The sequence below is a fragment of the Macrobrachium nipponense genome, chromosome 9 (genome assembly GCF_015104395.2).
Source record: "Macrobrachium nipponense isolate FS-2020 chromosome 9, ASM1510439v2, whole genome shotgun sequence".
Taxonomy (NCBI): Eukaryota; Metazoa; Arthropoda; class Malacostraca; order Decapoda; family Palaemonidae; genus Macrobrachium; species Macrobrachium nipponense.
The window spans coordinates 46,133,965-46,160,225 of NC_061110.1; the positions used below are offsets into that span (position 1 = coordinate 46,133,965).

The window sequence follows — 26,261 nt, forward strand, 5'->3', positions numbered from 1 at the left end:
TGACCAGGTTCCTTGAACCTTCTTGAACTGAGAATATCCTACCCAGCCGCTTAATGAAGCGTCCGTGTGGATGGTAATCCCCGGAGGAGGAAACTGAAGGGGTACTGATATTGACAGGTTCTTGACTTTTGCCCAAGGGCGTAGACGATTCCGTAGAATCTGTGGGACTGATGACAACTTGTCCCTGGATCTGACATTTGCTCGTGAGCGCCAGATTCTGGTTAGGTCTTCAGTTTGGCTTTCATCAAGATGTTTGTCACTGATGCAAATTGAAGTGAACCCAGGATTCTTTCCTGGCTTCTCCTTGAAGCAAATTTGTGTCCTAGAAATTGCTTTACTGACTTCGCTATTTCTTTTCTCTTGGCTGATGGAATCGACAGAGTATGGGAGGATAGATTCCATTGAATGCCCAGCCACTGAAAGTTGGACTCGGAGTGAGTCTTGATTTTGTCCTGTTTATCTTTGAATCCTAGATACTCCATGGAACTGGATTACTTTCAGTGTGGCTTTGGGCGACATTCCTCGACTGTTGGAGCCCAAATCAACCAATCGTCGAGATACTCTACTACCATGATCCCCTGAGACCTCAGTTGTTGGACGACTACTTCCGCCAACTTCGTGAACACCCTGGGTGCCACATTCAGACCGAAGGGAACTACCTTGAAGGAGAATGCTTGATCTCCTATCTTGAAGCCCAGATAAGGGCGAAAGTGTCTTGCAATAGGGATATGATAGTATGCGTCTGTAAGATCGATAGAGGTGGTGACGGCCCCACGGGGAAGTAAGGTCCGCACCTGCGAGATGGTGAGCATTTTGAACTTGTCGCAGCGAATGGCCAAGTTTAAAACGGGATAAGTCTAAGATTACCCGTTCTTTTTTGTGAGCCTTTCTTTGGAACGCTGAATAAGCGCCCTTGAAATTTTAATCTGTTGACTCTCGCTATTGCTCCTTTCTGAAGGAGGTCCTCCGCATACTCCGTCAATTCTTTTGATGGAAGTTGAAGGAAAAAAGGTCTGGGTGGAGGCTGGATTCGCAACCCAACTCCAACCCAGGCCTTTCGACACAATACTTTGTGCCCATTTGCTGAATCCCCACCGGTGCCGGAAGAGAAACAGCCTCCCCTCCTACCTTCAAGTTCTCATTGCTGCTGGTAACCTCCGCGGCCTCCCCGGAAGTGTTTTCCCCTATTAAGAGACCTTCCTGATCCTTTCTGACGAAAGGATCCCTTACCTCTGCCTCCCCTACCCGAGCGGTCATACTGCTGAAAGGCCTGGCCTTCGAACACTGGTTGAAGGCTGGGGAGACAGCGTAAGAGGTGGAAGGTTGAGGCTGGGGGAAATCACGTAGATGGGCTGTGATTGAGCCTTGGAGGTAGAGGGTTGGGCTGCCTGCACCAACGGGACAGTCGAAACAGGCTGGGCGAAGCGTTGTTGTTTCTTCTGGTAAGGCTGGAAAACGTCTGGGTTTCCTCTGAGCCTTACCCCTTGTTGCCTGGTCTTGGCGTCTCTTTGCAGTGAGACCCCAACGATCCTTAAGGCTTTGGTTAAGCCTTGTCGCTTCCGCCTGGACCTCCTTTACCATTGCATCAGGGAAGAGGTCTGCTCCCCAGATGTTGGATGAAAGCAAACTTATTCGGTTCATGACGAATAGTTTGCTTCCTGGAGGACATGTTTCCGACAGTTAGTCCTGGCTGTGGCGAACTCAAACATGTCAGACTGAACCGTTTGCGTCAGTGACTTGGTGAGAAGCTTAAAGAGTGGCTCAGAACCGTAAGAAATGGTTGCCACTTCCGTCATGGCCATGGTGTTAATGGACCTGGCTAGCCTAGTCTTTGCCTCAAACTCAGCCTGAATGAGGCTGTCCGGAAGTCTAGGCAGCTTCTCACCAAACTGATCCATAGCACAGTCTGGCTTGAGTTTGCCCGCCGAAAAAGTGTTGGGTAAATCTTCCCCCACAATTCTCCGAGTGGGGAGCAAAGGAGATGTGGGGTCTGCTTCCCTTAGCTGTGGTAACGACTCCCCCTTCTGGGCCGCTGGGATAGTGACCGTAGCTATTTTGGTAAGGAAGGGAAGCGGAGTTCCCTCTTCCATTGCGAAAATGGTGAAGGGACTCTTAAAAGGTTGAATTTTCGTGTTCGAACAATCCATGTCCTCTAAACACCTGAGCCATTCTCTTTGAGCCTGGTCACATGAGTAGAGGACTGTCTCTTTAGGGACCTTGTCATCTCTAGTCATGGCTTGCGTCAGTGAGTCTGGCGTAGCCAATGAACGGTGGTTGTAGACCCTCCGGGTAGAACTCGAAGTCCTCAATCCTTCGAGTACCACACTCCGGAATTGAAATAAGGCCGTCCTGGAAAGGGGCGTATGACGCCACCCTCCAGGGGTTATTCATAGAGAACGGAGGCAGAGAGTCATGAGGTGGGAGCTGAGCTATTCCGGTGCCGAAAGGTGGGGGAGTAGCTAGAGGAGCCTGGCTAAGTTCGGCGATGATGTTATCCTGGGAGGTGATCCTGTCGGACAACCGGGAGAACATCTGCTCCATACTGTTTTTCAGAGCCGACCAAAATCCCCCAATGTGGTTGCAACAGACCAGCATTGGGATCCAAAGCCGGAGCTGCTGCGGAGGTGGTTGGGTAACTCTGAACAGGTACCAAAGGGGGAGAGGAGAAACGGCTGACTCCGCCGGAGTATGTGGTCTCTCCTTGGAAGACCTGCTCCTTGAGGATTTGGAGCTTGGACCCAGAAAGCTCTAGACCTCTCTGCTCCGGGGTTCGTAGCCGGAGACTTACGAGATGTTGACGCCGACGAAGTCTTTTTGGACGACGACGACGTCTTGCTTAGGGTTTTAACAACCGTCTGTCCCTTGACCTTAGGTCTTACTGAAGCGTCAGGAGAAGTATAAAGGAGCTCAGCTCCTGTAAAGCCTTGGAAGGAAGCTGGAGAGTTAGCAGGAGTAGAAGACCCAGTGGCGCCCAAGGAAAGCCCTTGGGCGTCCAACGTACCTACCTCGACCAACAGGTCGTCAACACCTACCATTGGCTCTATATTCAGATCAAGTGTCGCGACTTCCGACGAGATATCTTGGCCTGGTTCCTTTAACGAAGCGGCGAGCTGTTGCTGAATCGCCGCCATAGTCGGGGCTGCCTCTGCCGGGTCGACGTAACCCGTTGACTTGCCGCCGGGGAAGATTAGGACAGCCAACCTCTTCTCCAGAATGTAGGGCTGTCCCTTGGCGGCGTTCTTGCCGAAACCGCCGACCCAAGCCCTCAGGGTTGCCAAGGCGGTATCTCTAACGGCGGGAGCCTGGAAGAGAGGGCATTCATTAGTTTTAAGTTTAAACTTAAGATTAAAACTTAAGTAATAGGCTTAGTCTAAAGACATAGGGGATGCAAGATCCCATATAAAACAAGCTTAAGTTTAAAATAAGAGATTAAAATTAAACTTAAGAACTACAACCTTTGTTGGGATTACCGAACGGAGTTGGGAATACTTACCCCGTAGAAGAGCTGGCTCACAAGATCGTAGCAAATGGTGCAGGTTTCGTGGAACCAGACTTGTAGATTCCCGTGCGGAGTCGCGCATGGAGCATGGGATCTGCAGACTTCATGCCCACAGGGGTCCTGGAGCATGGCATTGCATCCTGGATGCTCACAGTTGGTGGTCTGTAAGTGAAAAGATACATGAGCACCGTAAAAGACATCACTTACAGGCTAGTAGGCTAAAAGAACTCCGCTGCATGCCGGAGAGCGCGAAAAATTTTGGGCATAACCCTCCCTTACCGCCTGAATAGGCTAGAACCCCGGAGAGGTCAGGTGTGATAACGTAGGTAACGGAGGGATTCGGCTTAAGCTAGCTTAAATTAAACTTACTATAGTTTAAATTAAATACTAAACACTTAAACCTAAAGCCCTAGAACGTACCGGAATAATTCCGGTGCGCGGCGGTGTTCGTGTCGCGATATCAGCGAGACGGGGTGGTTAGGAAAGACCAACTGTACGCCTGCAGTCCGCCCGCAAGGGTGAACTAGCAACCTTCCACGTGAATGCCGGAGCTCCGGTAAATAAAGATCACCAGTAAGCCGGGAAAGAGCGAGAGGGCGAAACAGACTCGAGCCAACAACGGAGCGACGGAGTAACGACGGGGGGGAAGGCCAGTCCCCCCCTTAGTCATCCGAGCGCGCCGTGAAGCAAGAGAACGGTCAAGTCCAGTCCTGGGTCTGTCCAGCCCCCCCTACTCCCTCCGCCTAGGGAGAGAGGGAGGCAGGCACGGGTATGTGGAGCGAGCGAGGACAGACCTACCCCCCCCGGCCCTATGGAAGAGCGGGAGGAGGGTAAGGTGACTGGACAGGCGCCTGGCTGCTTCGCGATCACATGGTGACCGCGGAGCGGTAACATGCGAATACAATGAAACAACATAGCCTAGGTTAAAGCAACCAACTAATCAGTGAGATGCTATACAGAAGCAACCGAACTGATGAGAGGAAGCAATAAATGGTGGGGACCAATGAAATACGGAACCTAGGCTACGTAATATGCCAGACGCCGTAGCTAACCTAAAATATAAAATAATCACAAATTACGTAACGTAAAGTAAGAAAATAAATCAGTAGGAGAAAAAATCCAGGAGTGTACGACTAACCCGAAAGAAAGTCTACCACTCAAAGCTAGCCGGGGCCGATACTAAGACGCTGTGGCTAGGGTCTGGATGGAAGATGCCTACGCAAGGTAAAGAAGACATGCATGCATGACATAAACCCAGTAGGCTGGACCCCTAACATAATATAGATAATAACAATAGAGCGTAAGGTAATAAGGGAAGGTTCTAGGTATGGAAGACCAAGAACGAACCCGCCACGAGGCAGAACCATGCCGCCATGCTTCCGACCAAGAGCCAGTATTTATACCTAAAAAACGGCAAATACTGACTCAAGGCCGGAAAAAACCCAATAACAACAATAACTGATTACTTAACTTAGCTGCTGCGATGGCTGCACGCTCCATAATTAGTAAATCCAAGAAAGGGGCACAAAAAACACAGAGCAAAAAAGGGCACGTGTGTACGCGGTGCGCTAACTGAAAAGGATGGCCACCAGAGGCGCAGCAGTCTGCAGCATGGGATGGAGTAGTAGTAGCTGCTGCCCACTCTGTGGGTCGGCTCCCCTCTAGTGGGGGTTTTGTAGTGGGAGATTTCTATTGGCAAGTGGTTCGTGGTAGTGGTCTCACTCGCCATAGTGTTCATACCGACACCCTCTTTTGGAGGGGGTGAGCGAGTCAAAGTAGTACTGACCTTTTCTTTATTTTATTTATTCTCTGGTATGTGTTAGTGCATTTACCTTAGAAATAATGGATTAAAGGATATTTCGCGCAGCGACACGAACTGAGCCCAGAAAAATATTTTTTTCAAAAATTCACCAGGAATCTAAATATTGTCCTAGAGACTTCCAATTTCTTTCAAAATGAAGACAAATGATTGAATATTACTATACATACTGTAAGAGTATTAGCTTACTATTGCAGTTTTCGTCCATATCTGACGAGTTAAAGTTGACCGAATGTCGAATTTTTTTATATATATATTTTTATATGCAATTATTTCGGAAATAAGAAAAGCTACAACCTTCAAATATTTTTCCTTTTATTCTACATAAAATTGCGCACATTTTCATATATAAAACTCTATGAAATGCCTAATATGAAACGGAGCAAATACTCCGAGAATGGGACGTACGCATTTCGGAGTTTGTGGCGGAGAATCTGCGCGCGGAGGGAAGGAAAGATTTTTTTTTAAATTCACCATAAATCTGAATATTTTGCTAGAGACTTCGAATTTGTTTCAAGATGAAGATAAATGACTGAATATTACTAGACTGTAAGAGTTTTAGCTTACAATTGCGTTTTTCGAACCATTTCGGTAGACTCAAAGTTGACCGAACGTGGTTTTTTTCTATTTATCGTGATTTATATGCAAATATTTCAAAAATAAGAAAAGCTACAACCTTCAATTATTTTTTGTTGTATTCTACATGAAATTGCGCACATTTTCATATATAAAACTTTATGTAACGGCTAATTTAAAATGGTGCAAACATTACCACAATCGCACGTATGATTATTTTTTTTTTGTTTTTTCGGAAGAGTTACCGTCACGGACGTAAAGAAAGATATTATTTTTTTCATAAATTCACCATAAATCGAAATATTGTGCTAGAGACTTCCAATTTGATGAAAAATGAAGGTAAATGCTTGAATATTACTAGAATATAAGCATTTTAGCTTACAATTGCGTTTTTCGACCATTTCGGTAGAGTCAAAGTTGACCAAAGGTTGAAATTTTGGCAATTATTGTTATTTATATGAAAATATCTCAAAACTGATAAAAGCTACAACCATGGGTTGTTTTTAGATGTATTGTGCATAAAATTGCGCACATTTCCATATATAAAACTTTATATAACGGCTAATTTTAAAATGGTGCAAACATTACCACAATTGCACGTATGATTTTTTTCGGAAGAGTTCCCGCGCGGACGTAAGGAAAAAGTTTTTTCATAAATTCACCATAAATCAAAATATTGTGCTAGAGACTTCCAATTAGTTGCAAAATTAAGGTAAATGATTGAATATTACTAAAATATAAGAGTTTTAGCTTAAAATTGTGTTTTTCGACCATTTTGGTAGAGTCAAAGTTGACCAAAGGTTGAAATTTTGGCAATTATCGTTATTTATATGAAAATATCTCAAAACTGATAAAAGCTACAATCATGAGTATTTTATTGTTGTATTCTACATAAAAATGCACACATTTTCATATATAATACTTCATGTAAGGGCTAATTTACAATGGTACAAAAATTATGTCAGTGACGAAATAATTTCCGAGAGGTGTCACAGATACTTTTTAGTGCGGCAAAAAAGAAATTCACGCTTGCGCGTCTACGTAACGATTGTAAACAAAACAACGCCTTGATCCGTGAACTCCCAGCATCCCCCAAGGAGCGTGATTCAAAAGTTTTAGGCTGGTAGGCCCTATAAGTATTTTTCGGCGAATTTAAAAAAAAACTTTTGTAAGTCGACGTAAAATACGTCCAGTCGGCACACGAGAGACAAATGTCGACGTAAAATACGTCCAGTCGGCGTAAGAGGGTTAATCAGTTTTGAAATATTTTCATATAAAAAATAATGTGACACATTTTCAACCTTCGGTCAACTTTGACTCTACCGAAATAGTCGAAAAACGCAATTGTAAGCTAAAACTCATATATTCTAGTAATATTCAACCATTTACCTTAATTTTTCGGGCGGTAACTCTTCTGAAAAAAATCATACGTGCGATTGTGGTAATGTTTGCACCATTTTAAATTAGCCGTTACATAAAGTTTTATATATGAAAATGTGTGCAATTTCATGTAGAATACAACAAAAAATAATTGAAGATTGTAGCTTTTCTCATTTTCGAAATATTTGCATATAAATCACGATAAATAGAAAAAAAAACCACATTCCGTCAACTTTGACTCTACCGAAATGGTCGAAAAACGCGATTGTAAGCTAAAACTCATACAGTCTAGTAATATTCAGTCATTTATCTTCATCTTGAAACAAATTCGAAGTCTCTAGCACAATATTTAGAATTATGGTGAATTTAAAAAAAACTTTCCTTCCCTTCGCGCTCAGATTCTCTCCCGCAAAAATCTCCGAAATGCGTATGTCGCATTCTCAGAATATTTGCTCCATTTCATATTAGGTATTTCATAGTTTTATATATGAAAATATACGCAATTTCATGTAGAATAAAACGAAAAATATTTGAAGGTTGTAGCTTTTCTAATTTCCGAAATAATTGCATATAAAAAAAATATATTAAAAAATTCAACATTCGGTCAACTTTAACTCGACCGAAATGGTCGAAAACAGCAATTGTAAGCTAATACTCTTACAGTATAGTAATATTCAATCATTTGTTTTCATTTTGAAGCAAACTGGAAGTCTCTAGGACAATATTTAGATTTATGGTGAATTTTTGAAAAAAATATTTGTTTACGTCAGCACGTTACGAATTCATGCATCATTTTGTGATAATATTTTATCTGTGTTGCTTTTATCGTTTTACAATGTGTTATATACCAAAATGATCGCAATTTAGTGTAAATTACAACGAAAAAAAATTAACTTGTTACCTTTAACCGTTTTGCGCATAGCGCGATTTGAACACAATTACATATGTGATTTTGTTTTTGCGTTATCATATATCGCATTATTTATGTATGATACTGATAATGTTTTTCATTTCTGATGGTTGCATACTAAACTTCAGGCAATGACAAAAAAAGGAGCCAAAAATATTCTCTTAATCTTGAAAACTAAGCGCGCTGTGATTTTTTGAAAAAAATATTTTTTCCACTTCCGCGCTAACTCCGAGACCCCCTCAGCACACGGAAGATGATTTTAAATACAGTAGGGCCTCGTTAATAGCGGGGGATAGGGCCCAGAACCCCCCGTGATAAGTAAATACACGTGTTATCCTGGTACCCCCTCTAAAAATTGCTTTAAACTGCCTACTTTAATAATTAACCCACACAAGACCACTATTTCAATGTTTATAACTGCCTACTTTAGTTCAAGCACCAAATATGTCTTCAACTATCACCTTAAACTAAATTCAAGACAGTTTCAAAGTTATTCTTTCCTATCTTCAATTTCCCCTTCATCAGATCAGCAAACAAAAGTATAATTACCTAACAATTCCTTTCTATTTTCATGATTTGGCTGCTGCACCAAACTAAAAGTACATAGTATATGTATTTTGTGAATGAACATATTTATGATAAAAAAACATGATTTACTGTAATTATTACAGCACCCAACTATAATATTAATGTATAAACAGCAAAATACAGCAACAAAAATCTTTTTGTCTTTTGTTTACGTTTAGAATCGGCTGATGCACGTTTATTACCGAAAGAATTATTTTGGAAAACAATTTAGTTGCTAAAAGAAACTAATTTATTAATGGAATTATTATTATTTTTTACTTTGTACATAATAGTTTATGATATTATGATCAAGTAACTTCATAAAGTTTCATTGAGAGAGAGAGAGACGAGAGAGAGAGAGAAAGAGAGAGAGAACAGCTTGGGATGAGAGTAACTGTTGAATAGCTTGAGAGAGCAGATCATTGGGACGAGAATACTGTTACTAGCTTAGCTGGAGAATAACACAATGAAATTTGTATTTTAAATATTTTTATGGTGATAAGAAATGAATCATGGATAGTGATAAGATATTCTTTTGTATACTGTTATAATGTGAAAATCATTTAGTCAACTATAAAAGTTGTATTGAAGCAGTTTCGTAAATCACAGAATAATAGATCAGTATTATAGTTTTTTCTGTAAGTGATGAGAGAGAGAGAGAGAGAGAGACGAGAGAGAGAGAGAATTTTGCTATTTACATTCATAGTATTTGAAAATTTGTAAATGAGTGTATCCTATAAATGCATTTAGTCATGAAAAGAAGAAGAAAACACAGTAATTAGTGAATCTTGCTCTATGATAAAATTCGAGATTTCGTTAATTTTCCGGGGATATACGTAGTATTTGGGCTCCACAAAAAAAGTAAGTAAAGTGATTTATGACAGAATTTAAGAGGATACAATTACGTTAAAATAAAAATACATCGGTAGTTTGTAAAACGGTGTAACCACTCACATTGTGTAAAAAAAGTATGTAATAACGAGAATAGGTTTGGTGACGTCACGGTTGTCATACGCATTTTTTTCGTGAATGAATATACATTTATGATAAAAAAAAAATAGTTACTGTACTGCTTAGAGTACCATACTGTAAAATTAATGTAATCACATCAAAATAAAGTAATCATTGCATGTTGTAAACATGTAAAGTGAATTTTTATCTTTTGAAAAATGCATTCCCCAAGGAATTATTCCTTGAAGAGGCTTTTTATTATGAAGATATGCCAATAATATATAAGATATGCGTTTTATTATGAATATATGACAATAATATATAAGGTAAAAATGGTTTTATTACATTTACGCTTCGTCGCCGATCGCAAACAACAATATGATAATCTATGACAATTATCTTGTATGACTGCAGTGTTCAGAGAAGTTGATTACGTTATACCAAAACAATAATGAAGTTCGAATTGAAAAGTAACGTTTTCCTAAATGTTATTACTACTGTAATTACACTACTACTATTAACATTTCTAAAAGGTTAAGAATGGCAAAGGTGCTGTTAAGTGTAACTCAATGTTTACATTTCTGCTGGGCGTTCAACTACAAGTTGATGTCAATGATGTGGAATTATTCCATGAATAGGCTATATTATGAAGATATGCCAATAATATATAAAGTGAGAATGGTTTTATTACCTTTATTGTCAGTTAATATCATAATGTGAATCTGTTCATGCATTTGCTGGTTACCGGAACCGGACAAGGCTTAGCCTACAACGGACAAGCCCTCGATGCTGCAATTCATACCAGTGATACGGATTGAGAAGTGGTCCGAGAAAAAACCTGTGATTAACCGAATCCGTGACTGCTGATCCGCGACTAAGCGAGGCCCCACTGTATACCCCTTCGGCGTTTAAGGGTTAAATAAAACTTTGTGTATTACTACATACATAGACGTGTTGGCCACAGTACAAATGGTCGCTAGAGAAAACAGCAGACGATGTTTTGTTTTATGTTTTCAGATGCAAAATTTTGTTCGAAAATGGTAAGATTCATATTTTTGTAATTCATTTTGTATTTCTGTTTTGCAAATAAATCAAATGTAATAACAAATTATGTATTTAATTCAAACCTATAAATAAATAAAAGTATATAATACGTGTAGCCGATTGTCAATGCAAATGGCGGATAAGAAAATGTAAACAGACCAGACAGATGGTTTGAATGCCTACAATAAAAATGATAAATACAGTAATAAAAGTAAGTATTAATCAAGGAGTTCAAGCATGATAAGATTTCATATGCTAAACGTAATAATAGGTACTATACATGCACATTTTTTATTCAATTTACTCAATATGCTAAAAGAAAGACAGTATACAGTGCATACTTTGGATATAATATATGATAGATATTATACGGTAGGTACAGAATACATGTACATAGGCTATGTGGTTCGTAGATATAGAATACATGTACATAGGCTATGTGGTTCGTCGACTTATGACAAGATCAACTTACAACAGCTCTGCCAGAACCTAATGCCGTCGTAAGTAGACAACTACCTGTACACCTTCGAGTTTCACCTCTGACATTCTCTTGCATTTACGTTTGTTTATCTTTGTTTCGGCAAGAATTTCATCATGCCAAACAGGAAAATACAAGGAAAACATCTCGGCAAGAATTTCATTACGTCAAAGAAGAAAATACAAGGAAAACACCTCGCTAACATACAGAAGAAGGAAATTCTCTGTAATAAGCCGAGTTAGTGAAGGAGAGAGAGAGAGTTCCATAGGAAGGAGCCCCATCTTGTTGACGCAGTGCCCCAGGCTACGATATATGAGCAAAGGGATCATCATTTATGATTAAATTATGATAAAAAACATAGTTTTGGTTTATTAATACACAAAAAGAAATATACATTCATAATAATCATTATTTATTAACATTGTCTTAAGGGGATCGGCTGGTTTCCGACCTTTTTAACGACAGGTTGTTGATATATAGGGGGTTTGTTAAAGGATATTGTGTGGAACTTCTGGGGAAAAAATTTTTGTTCAGTGACCTTACGTTTTGTGACGCCAGAGCATTTTTCGGCCAAAAATGGCCCTTTTCAAAATGCATCTCCTCCTTTGCTTTTTGGTTTTAAGGGATGAGATTTGAACCACGTATAAAATACATATGGACCTTCGATATACAGCTGGGGATTTTTGATTTTTCAATTATTTTTCGAGATATGAATTTTTTTTTTTAATGAAATTTTCCTGGAAAAAATACAGGAAAAAAATTGCCAAAAATCAGAAACTCAAAATATTAAAAATCCCCGGCTTTTTTTAATCTACCATGTTTCCCCATATTATATATGAAATTTATTTAGATTGGTCCAATACTAAGGGAGGAGATACATTTTGAAGGTGAAAAACTTGTTCTGAGAAACGGGACTTCAAAGTTTTAGGTACATAAAAAAGGGTAAAAGACTGTTACCATTAATTTTATGGTTTTATTTTTTATTTTTGAGTATAAATGCAAAATTATTATGAATAGGAATATTAATTAATTGATTATCTTTGTGCTCCAGCAAACTTAGTCTTGTGTGCTCTGTTCAAAATTTTTGAATGAAAACTTTCACTCACGTTTTGTGCTTCATACACAGCCTTTATTTTCCTTTCACTCTCAGCATCTAAATTGATAACTGTTGAAGATCTCTTGAACTCTATTTTCTCTCTTTCTTTACCCATTGCTATGCTGCGCTGAAAATAGCACCAAGAATCTTCCCCTTTCGGACAAAGTCCATGACGTTGATTTTCTTTGGAACTGAATATATGGTTGAATGATGCCATTATATCCTTCTTCATACCAATCCATGATTTACCAATATTACGGTGGATTGCCCTGCCATAATAATTAGTCTATATGCTAATGTTTGTATCCGACAATTTATTCTTTCCACTTAGAGCACTAAATTTTCTTCTTTTTCCAGTTCTTGTTACTCTATCTTCTTTTTCATCTTCTCTTAGTCTCTTCATTCTGTTAGTCATTCTTTTCTTTACATGGTTGATGCATTCTACTTTCGCCACTTTTAAATTGCTAAAACACTATTATAAGCGCTGGAATCTCCGTCTCCAACAAATGTGGCGTAGTGGAATCCCAAATCTTGCGACCTTGAAAACATCCTTATGGCGCCTTCTGTTTCCATCCCTCCTGATGTACCTTCATAGTTTATATTACAATCTTCTCATGAAGGGTTCTCCACACGTTGAAATCTTCTTCTGTTATTTTCATTTCTTTTAGTTCAGTCGTTTTAGCGGCACATGCTTTGCAAACTTTGTTCATCCCTTCAAAGTCTATCACATATCCTGTGCACACATCTATTATGACTCCCATATCTACATTAGAAACATGGCCTCTTTTCATCCATGTCCCATCGTAGGATACGTCAATATTGAGTATTCCATTTTCATCAGGCACAATTCCCATATATTTCCTGTAGTATGTTCTTATATTTTCAAAGATTTTCTCTTGTTTCATCTGAAAATATGTATCCATTTTATCATAAAGATATCTAAGATGGCATGAATACTTGCTATTTCCCCATTGGTTTTATACCAAGCGTTCCTTGTAATCTCTTCAGTCTCACGAATCCATAATCTTCCAACAAAGAATGATAGATTACTGCCACATTGGTTTTGTAAATTGGAGCCTTCCTTCCTTCCTTCTGTAGAAATCGGTGGGCATTTTGCGGGTTCCGAAATAATTTTCCCTCTGCATTTAGGACGTATCTTTTTTACTAGTGTCTCAAATCCATCCCTTGCCAAATGGATCCTCGGAATTACTTTGCATCCACAATTAGGTATTCGTGATTCAAGTAATTTTTCAAGTCTTGCTTCACTTATTATTATCATTTTATTTTCACTATCGTTGATAATATCAGCCTCCGATCTACTGCTTTCTTCTTCTAAAATATCTTTGCCCTTTAGCAGTGATGAACGAATAAAGAGACGATTAGGGGTGGATGTGGTTGGTCTCTGGTCAGCAGAGATCATAGCGTGCGCCAATTGCTGCGCGGCCTCTCTCTCTCTCTCTCATCGTTGCTTCATTCGCCTCTATGGCACTAGTTTCTTGAATTCTCTGTTCTACTTCTTCGATGGGCATATCCAATTGGCTTTTCCGCATTCTAGAGGCATGAAGTGAAGTCTTGGACCTTTTAGGCATGGTGAAAAACTAAAAACACAGCATAAAACAGAGTTCAGTCAAGGCTAGCGAGCGTGAAAAAATGCGACCTTATAACGTGCAAGTTTTTAGGCAACTGTTGGCCATTGGCCACGCGCTGAGCCTCATGGCTCATGATGCGTGCTTTGTCTTGTCTAGGATATTTCATTTCAAAGGAAGTTTTCGTAACATATATCACAAAAACTATACTAGACTAAATCATCTGCGCTACTGGTGTTTTGTGGGTATACAGTTATTGTTACATTTCGGGACATAACTAGAAAAGTAAGGCGAATTTTAGCATAATACTTTGTGGACACATTCTTGAATGCTCTACGAAGCCATAGAATTTTTTTCAGCAAATCGAATATGTTTCATATTTTTGGGGTTTTCTAGGCAGCCTTAATAAAAATACGAAGGAAAACTTTGACCAACCGTATCTCAAAACTATACTTATTGACCTTCAAAATCTATCTTCTCACTTAGTTTTAAAGCTATAATATTGAAATTTGGTATATAACTCAGAAAGACATTATAGAACAATCAAATGAAGCCCTTTTTTCTAATTTTTGTTTAGTCTTTTTTTAATAATTTTTGTCCAGATTTATAGTTTATTTTTTTACCATAATAAAAATTCATATCTACAAAAAAAAAAAAAAAAAAAAAAAAAAAAAAAAAAAAAAAAAAAACTCATTCGATTGGAGGTCTACATCAGGTCTTTATATGGTAGTAATCCCAGGTCTTAATATTAAATATCAAGGGAGAAGATAATTTGAAAAATGTTTATTTTTGGGATAAATCGCCCTGGCATCACAAAACTGGTCAGAGGCGAAAATCATATGCGGTTTGGAGATGTCCCAAGTCACCATATTACGTGGTATGAATATCAAAGTCCTGTCCTTAAAAAATGGCATTAGCCGGCCAGCCCCCTTAACATACACTCACTCAGTAACTAAACATTCACTGGATAGTCAACAATCACTAAGCACTCACAATATACTAAACACTCATAAAATACTAAGCACTCACTATATACTCACTATATCTCAAATACAGTAAACATTCTCTAAACGCTCACTTAATCCTAAACATTCATTAAACACTAAACAATCACTAAGCACTCTATACACTAAACACTCGCTAAATATTCACTAAGCATTCGCTATACACTAAATACTCACTAAACCCTAAACACTCACTAAATACACAATAAACGCTAAATGCTCATTAAACCCATGAACACTCATTAAACAGCGAATGAACATCCACTCATCACTCACTAAACACAAAATAAACACTTACACACTAAACATTCACTAAACACTAACAATCATAAGACATTTACTAAACACTCACTAAACATGCACTAAATATTTACTAAACATTCACTAAACATAAACAATAACTAAACCCTAAACACTCACTGAATGCTTACTCACTAAACATTCGTTAAACATTAACATTCACAAAACATTTTCACTGAACTCTAAACACTAACTAAACATACTTAACCCTAAATACTAACTAAACATTCGCTGAATACTTGCATAATAAAGATTCAATAACATTCACAAAACACTAAACATTCAGTAAGCATTCACTAAACCATAAACTATACATTTATTCAAACATTCAATAAACACTTACTCACTAGACCCTAAAAATTTGCTAAACACTTACTCATTAAACATTAACATTAAAAAAAATTCACAACTGAGCTAATCCCTGTTCAATTTGTGGTTTAGTAGACCTTTAAAAATGGCTGCAAGGCTTTGCAATGCTGTCCTGGTGGAAGACCACCGAACTACGTAGTACCAGTATAGAGATCGCAACTCCAGGTATATATACCCTCTATGGTTGGTACTGAAGATGTGTATGATATCAATGACAAAGCCAAAGTCGACTCGCCAGAACCAGACTGGAATCCCTATGATGGTGGCATATGTGATCAATCTTGTGATATGCATGAGAAACTTTTAATGAAAAATTAATATTGTTATCCACAATGTTGTTATTAATGTAATTACACTATCACTGAAGTTTCTAAAAGGTTACCAAAAGATAAAGACTGCTGTTAGAGCAACCGTAACTGGATGTTTACATTTTCTCAGCTGGGATCGCATAGATAAAAATTTGTCTCATTGATTTAGAATTATTTCTCAAATAGGCTATTTGTTATGAAGATATGCCAATAATATATAAGGTAAAAATGGTTTGATAACCTTTACTATCAGTTTATTTCATAATATGAATCTTCAGGTTAGGCTGTACCACCGAGGCTGAGGCTAGCCTACCGATACACATCTTAGAATTCAAGGTTATAAAATGACCCCTAATTTTTAGGGATGAATTTGGGGATTTAAAGGTTGTCTTATATGCAGAAATATACAGTATCTGTTTTTAAAACTTGTTTAAAAAAAAAAAATTACATTTGCCTGAGTAGCTAATAAGTTGTATGGACTAGTAGCTAAAAATTCACCTAAGATCTGAAATTGCAGGGGTACTAGACCAATGAACTCAGTTAGCTAAAGGCTAATTAGCAAAACAGAAGCCTTAAGAATAATAAGGGGTGCTATGGGGGGCAAGGCCTTGTTACCAAAGCCATGGCATGTACTCCAACTTAAGAGTGTGGGAGTAGTACTTGAAAATAAAAATACTTACCACTGCTACTAGTCTAAGCAACAAATAGTACCCCATATATCTATGTAAAGAGATCAAGGTATTCATTATGGAGATGAAATGCATAACAAATCCAGCTCCCATCAAACCCATCCTTCGGGCTGAAATAAAACTCTTCCTGTTACCACCATAAGAGTAATAGAATATGACCTCATATCCTTATGAGTTATGTCTCTCAAGTAAAATCTCAAATAAATAGGACTTAATCTGCTCTGGCTCTGACCTCACAAGCTAGATACTTTCCTCCAAGAAGAAATGTGTTTTTGAAAAGTGCTGATAAATGTGAGTCACCATTTCTATAGCAAAGTTCTTTATACATATTTTACCATATTCCTTGTTAACTATGCAAACAATGAAGGTACGATAAAGTTTGGTGATAACTACAAAAAGGACCAATTGTGACACAATAAGGACACAGACTGGATAGAGCATGGAGCTCTCCCAAAGCCAAGGCTTAGGGTAAAAGGAAGGCAGTCTTGTAAGATTCAATAGGTTGTCCTTGGAAGACAACTATTCATACCAATCATGAAACATTACATCTCACATTCATTACATTTCACTTTCACAGAACATACTTGTCCATGGTAATTTGTATAAAAAGAAGGAGTAATGCAAGGCTCCTTGGTCAAACGAGTATCGCAAGACTCCTTGGTCAACTAAGTTTTAAAACCGTTCACATAAGACTCCTTGGTCAACCTAGTTTTAAAACCGTTCACACACGTCGATAAACAAGTCCCAAACTAACTAGTTCTTAAAAGAAGCTAAATCTAAATACTATAGCTGAGTCTGCCAAAAACAATGGAATTAATACTTCACCAAATTCCGAGAAACAAAAGGAAAAGTCAAGAATTCCAGAATGAACTACAGCTGACAACCAGTCTGTAGCCATCAGCTTGCAGAAACAATCTGAGCTCTTTGCCGAGTGGTTCCTCTCATACCCCGAAAGTGGGACGGGTCATTGTTACCTAGCAAAAACAGAAAATTAGTGCAATCCATGAATTTCGGAATTTAACTGCCGGGCGAGTGAAGCTCTTAGCTATATAATTACAGGGTAAGCCCCATAATTAAAAACATACATACTACTATTACGTTAGACTTCTTATCAAATCTAGACTCGAGACTGGTGATGGCATTATGATCGGAATCATGGGAGCCAGGCAAGAGAGGAGAAGGTTGTTCAGTAGAAGGGTAAGGAGTAGGAGAAACAGCAGGAATAGGAGTATCTTTTGGTGTAGTCTCCAAACTCTTGAGAGCATTTTTCAGCTTTAGAAGCCACTTTCCTCTTTCTATCTCTAACTTATCTAAATAAGATCTAAGTACCTTCTACTGTTTAGTCTCCCAAGTTGAACACTCTCTAAAGGTCCGATTAACATTACATTTTAGTTCCCAACATTTAGCACAGATCCTATGTGGATTATAACAAACTTTAGTTAGCTTAAACTTGCATCCTATCTCGTACTAGCATTACTAGAGTCAGACATATTTCACTGAAAACTAGTGAAAACTGCAAAATGTAAATTGTCTAAACACTGTCTAGCCTAAGCACAACCAGAACAAAACAATTGTACTTCACCAAACACGAGTGAACTATAGAAAAAAATATATCTCCAAATTAGAGTGTTGTTTACAAACAAGCCCGCAGAAAGAAAATGAGCAATGGCTGCCAAGTTGTTCCTATTTCCCTGGGTAGTGGGCGGGGCTGTCACCTACATGAAAACAAACAAAAGTATGCTACTGATAATTTTTTTTTTTTTTAAGTTGCTGTATGAGGTACATACGTACATTAGCTATGTAACTACTGGTTCAGTTGCTTATGTAAAAACACAAAACAAGCACAATACCATACAGGAGAAAATCAGCCAGAAATAGTCAAAATTATTACCGCTATTGCACAAGGACATGGCTTAAAGAACGGCAAAATTCCAACGCTACCTGGTTGGAAATGATAGTTATTTTACAATAAAGTTTTGTACATACTTACCTGGCACATATATACTTAGCTTACATCTCTGACGTCACGACAGAATTCAAAACTCGGCAAACGCGACAGGTAGGTCAGGTGATCTACCTTACCCGCCGCTGGGTGGCGGGTGTATGAACCAATCCCACTTTCCTGTCAGATTTTCTCTTCCACCTGTCTCCTGAGGGGAGGCTGGGCGGGCCATCAATCGTATATATCTGCCAGGTAAGTATGTACAAAACTTTATTGTAAAATAACAATATCATTTTTGTACATGAACTTTCCTGTCAGATATATACTTAGCTGATTGACACCCTTGGTGGAGGGTAAGAAACAGATAACTAACAAGGAAAAGGGAAACAACATCTGTTGTAGGGTACTAAAAAACCTTGGTTCTTACCTGATTAGGCTGAAGAGTTCATAGGTACTGTCTATTAGTCTGCATAGCCTGAAGAGCTACAACGAGGGCGTGACCTACAGCTGAAAAGACTCTTTGGGTCTACCAAAGGGATTTGATATCTGCTTACTCAGTAGAATCCAAGTCGGATCATGTCAAAGGGGATTCGCCCTTTTATATGACAGAACCTGTCCACTACCATTGCAGGGAGATCCAACACAAACCCGATCACCTAACCATTCTAATGTTGTTAGCACTACGAACAGAAAGAGATGCCTACCTGCATCCTCTTTCAAACAACCATCAAAAACACAATACAAAAACAGGGGAAAAAACTACAAAGGATATGTCTCAGCTCCCTGCCCCAGCACCGAATCCGCCGATACGTACGGGCCTAACGCGAAGCACTTGTCATACGTAATCTTGACGTCTCTCAGGTAGTGGTTAGCGAATACTGAATTGCATCTCCAGAATGTTGCTTTCATCAGATTCTGAAGTGACATATTCTTATTGAAAGCCAAGGAAGTGGCAATGGCTCTTACTTCATGAGCCTTGACTTTCAGGAGCTTGAACTGCATCTTCATTACAAGCAATATGTGCCTCCTTCACTAGGCTTCTAATAAAGAAAGACAGTGCATTTTTATACAATGGTCTACTGGGATCCTTTACAGAGCACCATAGTCTATCCTTAATGCCCTTAAAAGTCTTCTTTCTCTGAAGGTAATACTTTAAACTCCTAACAGGGTAAAGAGTCCTTTCAGGTTCTTCCCCTACAAGGGCAGCTAATCCTAGAACCTCAAAACTCCTTGGCCAAGGATTTGTTCTTGGCAAGAAAAGAAGGAAGGAAGGAACAAATCACCGAATCTCCTTTGAAACCTACCCTTCCTTCTAGGGCATGAAGCTCACTACCCCTCTTGGCGGATGCCAAAGCCAAGAGAAACAGAGCCTTCTTCGTAAGGTCTTTGAAGGAAGCTAACTGGGGTGGTTCAAACTTCAAGGACCTCAGGAAATGAAGAACCACATCCAGATTCCAACTTGGAATCTCAGTCAAGACTTTCTTGGATGTTTCGAAAGATCTTAACAGATCATGCAGATCTTTGTTGTCAGAGATATCCAAGTCTCTGTGCCTGAACACAGCCGCTAGCATGCTACGATAGCCTTTGATGGTCGAAACTGCCAGACCGCATTTTTCCCTGAGGAAAACAAGGAAGTCTGTGATTTGGGTTACAGAGGTACTGGAAGAGGAAAGCTTCTGGTTTCAGCACCAACGACGAAAGACGTCCCACTTCGACTGGTAGACTCTACGGGTAGAAGGCCTTCTCGCCGAGGCGATAGCCTTAGCAGCCTTTGCTGAAAATCCCTTCGCTCTGAAAAGACTTTTGACAGTCGAAAGCCAGTCAGATTGAGAGCGGGGAGGTTTTTGTGATACCTGTCGAAGTGAGGTTGTCTGAGCAGATCTACTCTTTGTGGAAGTGCTCTTGGGAGGTCCACCAACCATTCCAGTACCTCTGTGAACCAATCTTGGGCAGGCCAGAACGGAGCTACCAGCGTCATCCTTGTCGCAAACTTCTTGAGGGTTTGTCCCAGTATCTTGAAGGGAGGAAAGGCATAGACGTCCAGACCTCTCCAGTCTAGTAGAAAAGCATCCACTGTCACTGCTCCTGGGTCTGAGATCGGGGAGCAGTAAAGGTCTATCCTCGCATTCTTTGCTGTTGCAAAGAGGTCGATGTGAGGTCTGCCCCACATTCTCCACAGGTCCTGGCAAACTTCTGAGTGAAGAGTCCACTCCGAAGGAAGCACTTAATTCTTTCTGCTCAGGAGGTCGGCCCTGACGTTCCTTTCTCCCTGTACGAATCTGGTGAGGAGTCTGATCTTCCTTGCCTGAGACCATAGCAGAAGGTCCTTTGCTGTTTCGTACAGGGAGAAGGAGTGCGTCCCCCCCTGCTTCCTTATGTACGCCAAGGCTGTGGTGTTGTCCGAGTTGACCTGAACTATAGCATTTCGGACGTGGGCTCGAAAGCTTTTAGTGTCATCCACACTGCCATCAACTCTTTCTTGTTGATGTGCCAGGACACCTGTCCCCCTTCCAGGTGCCTGACACTTCTCTTGACCCGAGCGTCGCTCCCCAACCTGTTTCAGACGCGTTGGAAAACAATACTTGGTTGGGGTTCGGCATATGCAGAGACAGACCTTCTGCAAATCGGAGAGGGTCCGGTCCGCCCACCACAAAAGGTCCTTCTTGATTCCCCTTGTGATCTTGAAGGAGAACTCCAGATCTTGAGAGAGACGCCTCCAATTCTGGTAAAGAAAGAATTGGAGAGGTCTGAGATGCAACCTTCCTAGAGAAACGAATTGCTCCAGCGAGGAGAGTCCCCCCAACAGACTCATCCACTCCCTCGCTGTGCATGCATCTTTCTCTAGGAAGGTCGTCAGTTTCTCGCAGCAACGAGCTATCCTCTCTGGTGACGGATACACCCAAAAATCCGAAGAAACCATCTGAATCCCCAGATAAATCCGCTCTTGACTGGGGATTGACTGCGACTTCTAGAAGTTCACCAGAAGTCCTAGCGAACTTGCCAAAGTAAGGGGCTTCTGTAGGTCCTCCAGACATCTTTCTTGTGACTTTGCTCTGATCAGCCAGTCATCGAGATAGAGAGACACCCTCACTCCCTCCAAATGTAGCCACTGCGCCACGTTCTTCATTAAACCCGTGAAAACTTGAGAGGCTGTCAAGAGGCCGAAGCACAAGGCCCTGAATTGGTAGATCCTCCCTCCCATCATGAATCTCAGAAACTTCTGTGAAGAAGGATGGATAGGCACATGGAAGTAAGCGTCCTGAATATCTAGGGACACCATCCAGTCCCCTGGACGAAGAGCAGCCAACACTGAAGTCGTCGTCTCCATGGCGAACTTCCTCTTTTCTACAAAGACGTTCAGGGCGCTTACATCCAGAACCGGTCTCCATCCTCCTGAGTTTTTGGGAACTAGGAAAAGTCTGTTGTAAAAACCCGCAGAAAGAGGATCTTTCACTAGTTCTATAGCCTCCTTCTCTAGCATAAGATCTACTGCTAGAGAAAGGGCTTGATTCATGATGGGGTCCTTGTACTTGGCCACCAACTCCCTCTGAGTCATCGTCAACGGTGGTCTTGATGTGAAGGGAATGAGGTAGCCTTTGCGGACAATCGAGAGTGACCAGTTGTCCGCCCCTTTCTGGGCCCAGACGTCGGCAAACTTCATTAGTCTGGCACCCACTGATGTCTGGAGAACTTGAATATTATTTCTTCCCTCTGATGGATCTAGAGAAGGTCTTCCCTCTCTTAACGGGTCTAGATCCTCTGGAGGAAGAAGCTCTGGCAGGAGGGCCTCCTTGAAAGGGCTCCTGCCTCAAGGGAGTCTCTTTCTTGGTCTTGGCCTGGAAAGAAGTGCGAGGCTTCCTGGCAGACTGAGCTAGCATATCTTGTGTAGCCTTAGCCGAGAGGGCACTAGAGACGTCTTGTATGATTTTCTTGGGGAAGAGTAGAGGTGAGAGTTGCGCGTAAAGAAGAGAGGCTCTCTGCGCATGTGATACTGATTTCTTCAGGAACAAACAGTAAACCGATCTCTTCTTAATCACTCCCGCTCCGAAAAGGGAAGCGACTTCACTAGAGCCATCTCTCACTGCCTTGTCCATGCAAGTGAGAATGCTGTTAAGATCCTCAGGTGAAAGGGAATCCGGGGTCTGTGTCTTTTTGGCCAAAACTCCTAATGACCAGTCATGGAAGTTGAATACTTCCAGGACCAGGAACATTCCCTTCAACAGGTGGTCAAGCTCATTCATCCCCCATGTAGTCTTAGCAGACATGAGGGCAGAGCGTCGAGAGGAATCCACCAGTGAAGAGAAGTCCGAGTCCGCCGAGGAGGGAAGAACGAGGCCCAAGGGTTCTCCAGACTCATACCAGAACCCTAACTTTCCAGTCAGCTTGGAAGGAGGGAAAGAGAACAGTCTTCCTTTTCTCTTCCTTAGAGAGAAGCCATTCGCCAAAACCTCTAAGAGCCTTCTTCATAGAGATAGTAGGTTTCATCCTGACACAAGATGAAACCTTCGAAGTTTTAGAGGTAGAAAATAATGAGAGAGGTGAAGGAGGAGCGACAGGAGAAAGGGCGTCTCCAAATTCCTTAAGCAGCAAGTCCGTTAACCTCTTGTAGGAGGAAACAGCGGAATCCTTAGGGACTACTTCTTCCGAAGGTTCCTGTTCTTCCTCAGCCGAAGATCCCTCACGATCCTTATGAGGATAGGTGGTCTTGTCCGAAGCAGTGCGTCCATCCTTGGAGGTGCGTCTGGAAGACGTCTGACATCTGACAGGTGAAGTCAGAACTTCCGGAGAGCGCCTGCCCGAAAAGTCCTTCTTGTCAAGATGAGGGCGTTCCCTAGGCTCTTGGTGCCTAACGAGAGCAGGGCGGATGTCTGGGGAAGAGCGCCTGCTTGGAGAAAAGCGTCTATCAGGCTCTTGGCGCCTGTCCAAAGGAGAGCGGCTGCCTGGCGAAGAGCGCCTGCTATGTAAGAAGCGCCTACCAGGCTCTTGGTGCCTGACGCAAGGAGAGCGGCTCTCTGGCAACGAGCGCCTACTAGGGGAGAGACGTCTGCCAGGCTCCCGGCGCCTAACTCGAGGAGAGCGAAAATCAGGTGAAGAGCGCCAGCCAGGAGAAACGCGTCTACCAGGCTCTTGGCGCCTGCAAAGTGAAGAGCGGCTGACAGGAGAAGAGCGCCTGCTAGGCGAACAGCGCTTGTCCGTCGTAGGGCGCCTGGCCACAGGAGAGCAGAAGCCTGACGGGGAGCGGCTACAAGGAGAAAAGCGCCTACTAGGCTCTTGGCGCCTGCCGAAGGGAGAGATCCTGTCTCGAGACGAGCGCCTGCTGGGAGAGGCTCGCCTACGAGAAGCCTGTTCCTTGTCTGACGGAGAAACGATGTCAGCAGGAGAGCTCCTGTCCGTTGAAGAGCGCCTCATGCGAAAATCCAATCCTGGAGAGAGGGCGGCTTCTGACGAATAGCGTAAGGCGGGAGAAGTGCGCCTGGACTTCTTTACCGGGAGCGATACGTCCTTCTTACGACGAGAAGTCACATTCAAGGAGTCAGCCAGAGCCGTAATCTGCGCCTGCAGACTCGCCAAAATACGAGCGGGAGACTTCCCAAAATCCTTAACGGGAGACAAGGCTCGATCCCTACTAGGCGAACGATACTCCAAAGATCTCCTAGGTTTCTTCACTTCCATCTCAGGCTCTTCCGAAAAAACTTCAGGGCTGGAGGAAAGGGCGGAAGGAGCCTGCAGGGCTCTCTTTGACGGGCGCGAGGCTTCTGAGGAGCTCCAACCACGCTTAGGAGAAGGCGGCGAAGACGAGAAGCATTGCCGTAAAACTTCTCTCTTGGCGCGATCCAAGGTAGCCTGGGAGCGTACATCAGGCGCTACCGAGGGGACGCCTGACCGGTGGGGGTTCTCCCTAACCTTCCTGCGGCTGTCGACTTTCCTCCTCCACTGGGACTGGGAGTCTGGAAGAGGTCTAGGCCTAGAAGCATTAGGGAGCCGATCAGACGCACCCTCCACTGCACTGGGATCACTGCACACATCACTGGCACTATCACTCTTACCTTCTAAAGCTCTAATCTTCATCTCCATGCTGCGAATAGTGGCTCTCATAGTGTCCACCTCCGAAGACGCATCTTCGGGTTCGATGCAGGGAGCAGGGGCTGAAACTGGTAAAGGTGCTACATCTAAAACAGGGTTATCTACTTCCAACTCGCTAGCGCGAGACCTACTAGAACTCCTAGATGAAGCTTTCCTAACCTTATCTTTTTCAAGCTTCCTTAAGTAGGAAGACAGCCCCTTCCATTCATCCTCATTCAATTTATCACATTCTCTACAAGGGTTAATAAATGAGCAGTCATTCCCCCTACACTTCATGCATACTGTGTGAGGGTCTACCACCACTTTCGGTAGCCTCACCTTACAATCGCTAACAGAACACACTCTGAATGTAGCTGATTTCTTAATCTCAACATCAGACATAATGAAATCCAAAGGAAAATCCAAAGAATAATAAAAAACGGTCCACAAAGCGCGAATGCCAAGCCAAAAGATCAGGTACTTCACCAAAAGTCCGTTGAAACAATCCAGGGCAAAACGAGAAAAGAATCCAATATCGAGAGGTACCGACAACAGGTATAGTCGACACCGGCAACAGAGAAAATCTGACAGGAAAGTGGGATTGGTTCATACACCCGCCACCCAGCGGCGGGTAAGGTAGATCAACTGACCTACCTGTCGCGTTTGCCGCGAGTTTTGAATTCTGTCGTGACGTCAGAGACGTAAGCTAAGTATACGTATATCTGACAGGAAAGTTCATGTACAAAAACATGTAATTACAGAGTCCTAGCAAGTCAGTCACTTGTTATACTGTTTCTTTTGAATGCTGATCGCATCTAATGGCACGCAGATATAAGTTAACTTTAACAGTAGGTATGATTCATTCCAAATTACCTATCCTTGGTGCTGCTGCGAGTAAATAATTAAATACATGTCCATACTGAAACACTGCTTGATCTCCCTACAATAATTTTCAACTTCAGTGTAGAGTAGTTCTCATCTGATATGAATAACATTCCTACAAACAAAATTAAGTAAATTTTTTGCCTTTAAATTGTATTTACTTCTAAAAATTCTATTCTCCAGATTCATGTACCCAATTACAGATTAGTTTAAACTGAGGACAATGTCTATTTTTGAATATATTTCTTTACTAAAATTCTAAGTAGTTTATTCATAAGCCAGGGACATTAATCTTGCCCAAAATGTGATACAATAAAAGTTTATTAACTTACCTCAAAATAATAAAGACTATTCATAAAATGGCTCAGGTGGCTAGGTTCAATTGGCTGGAATGCCTGATACATTAACTGGACACAGTCAGGTAATGGGTTAACATTTACATATGGAATCTCTCTCTGCTTACTATGGTAGTTAACCTGCCGGATAACATTACCAGTTAGGCAAATGTAAAACATGTAAATACAAAGAAGAAAGTACAAAGAAGAAAGTTAATACAAGTTGAACAGTGAATCCCAAAATCTGGCTAGAATGACTGATATATTAACTGGCCACAATCAGGTAACGGGTTAACATTTACATATGGAACCTCTGCTTACTATGGTAACCAACCTGCTGGATAACATTATCAGTTAGGCAAAAGCAAATATAAAATGTGTAAATAAATACAAAGAAAATGTCATTTATGAGTTGATTAGTGAATCCCATAATCAAATTAGCAGCTCTATTGAAAAGTTAAAA

General features: G+C 41.1%; 1 protein-coding gene across 1 annotated transcript in view; it reads right to left on the bottom strand.

Annotated features, from left to right (window-relative positions):
- Nucleotides 1-26,261, bottom strand: part of LOC135218555 (uncharacterized) — a 166,112-nt gene that overhangs the window by 82,635 nt on the left and 57,216 nt on the right. The window contains exon 4 of the mRNA XM_064254933.1: nucleotides 25,796-25,939. Coding sequence (XP_064111003.1) covers nucleotides 25,796-25,939 — 144 coding nt within the window. The remainder of the gene's footprint in view (nucleotides 1-25,795; nucleotides 25,940-26,261) is intronic.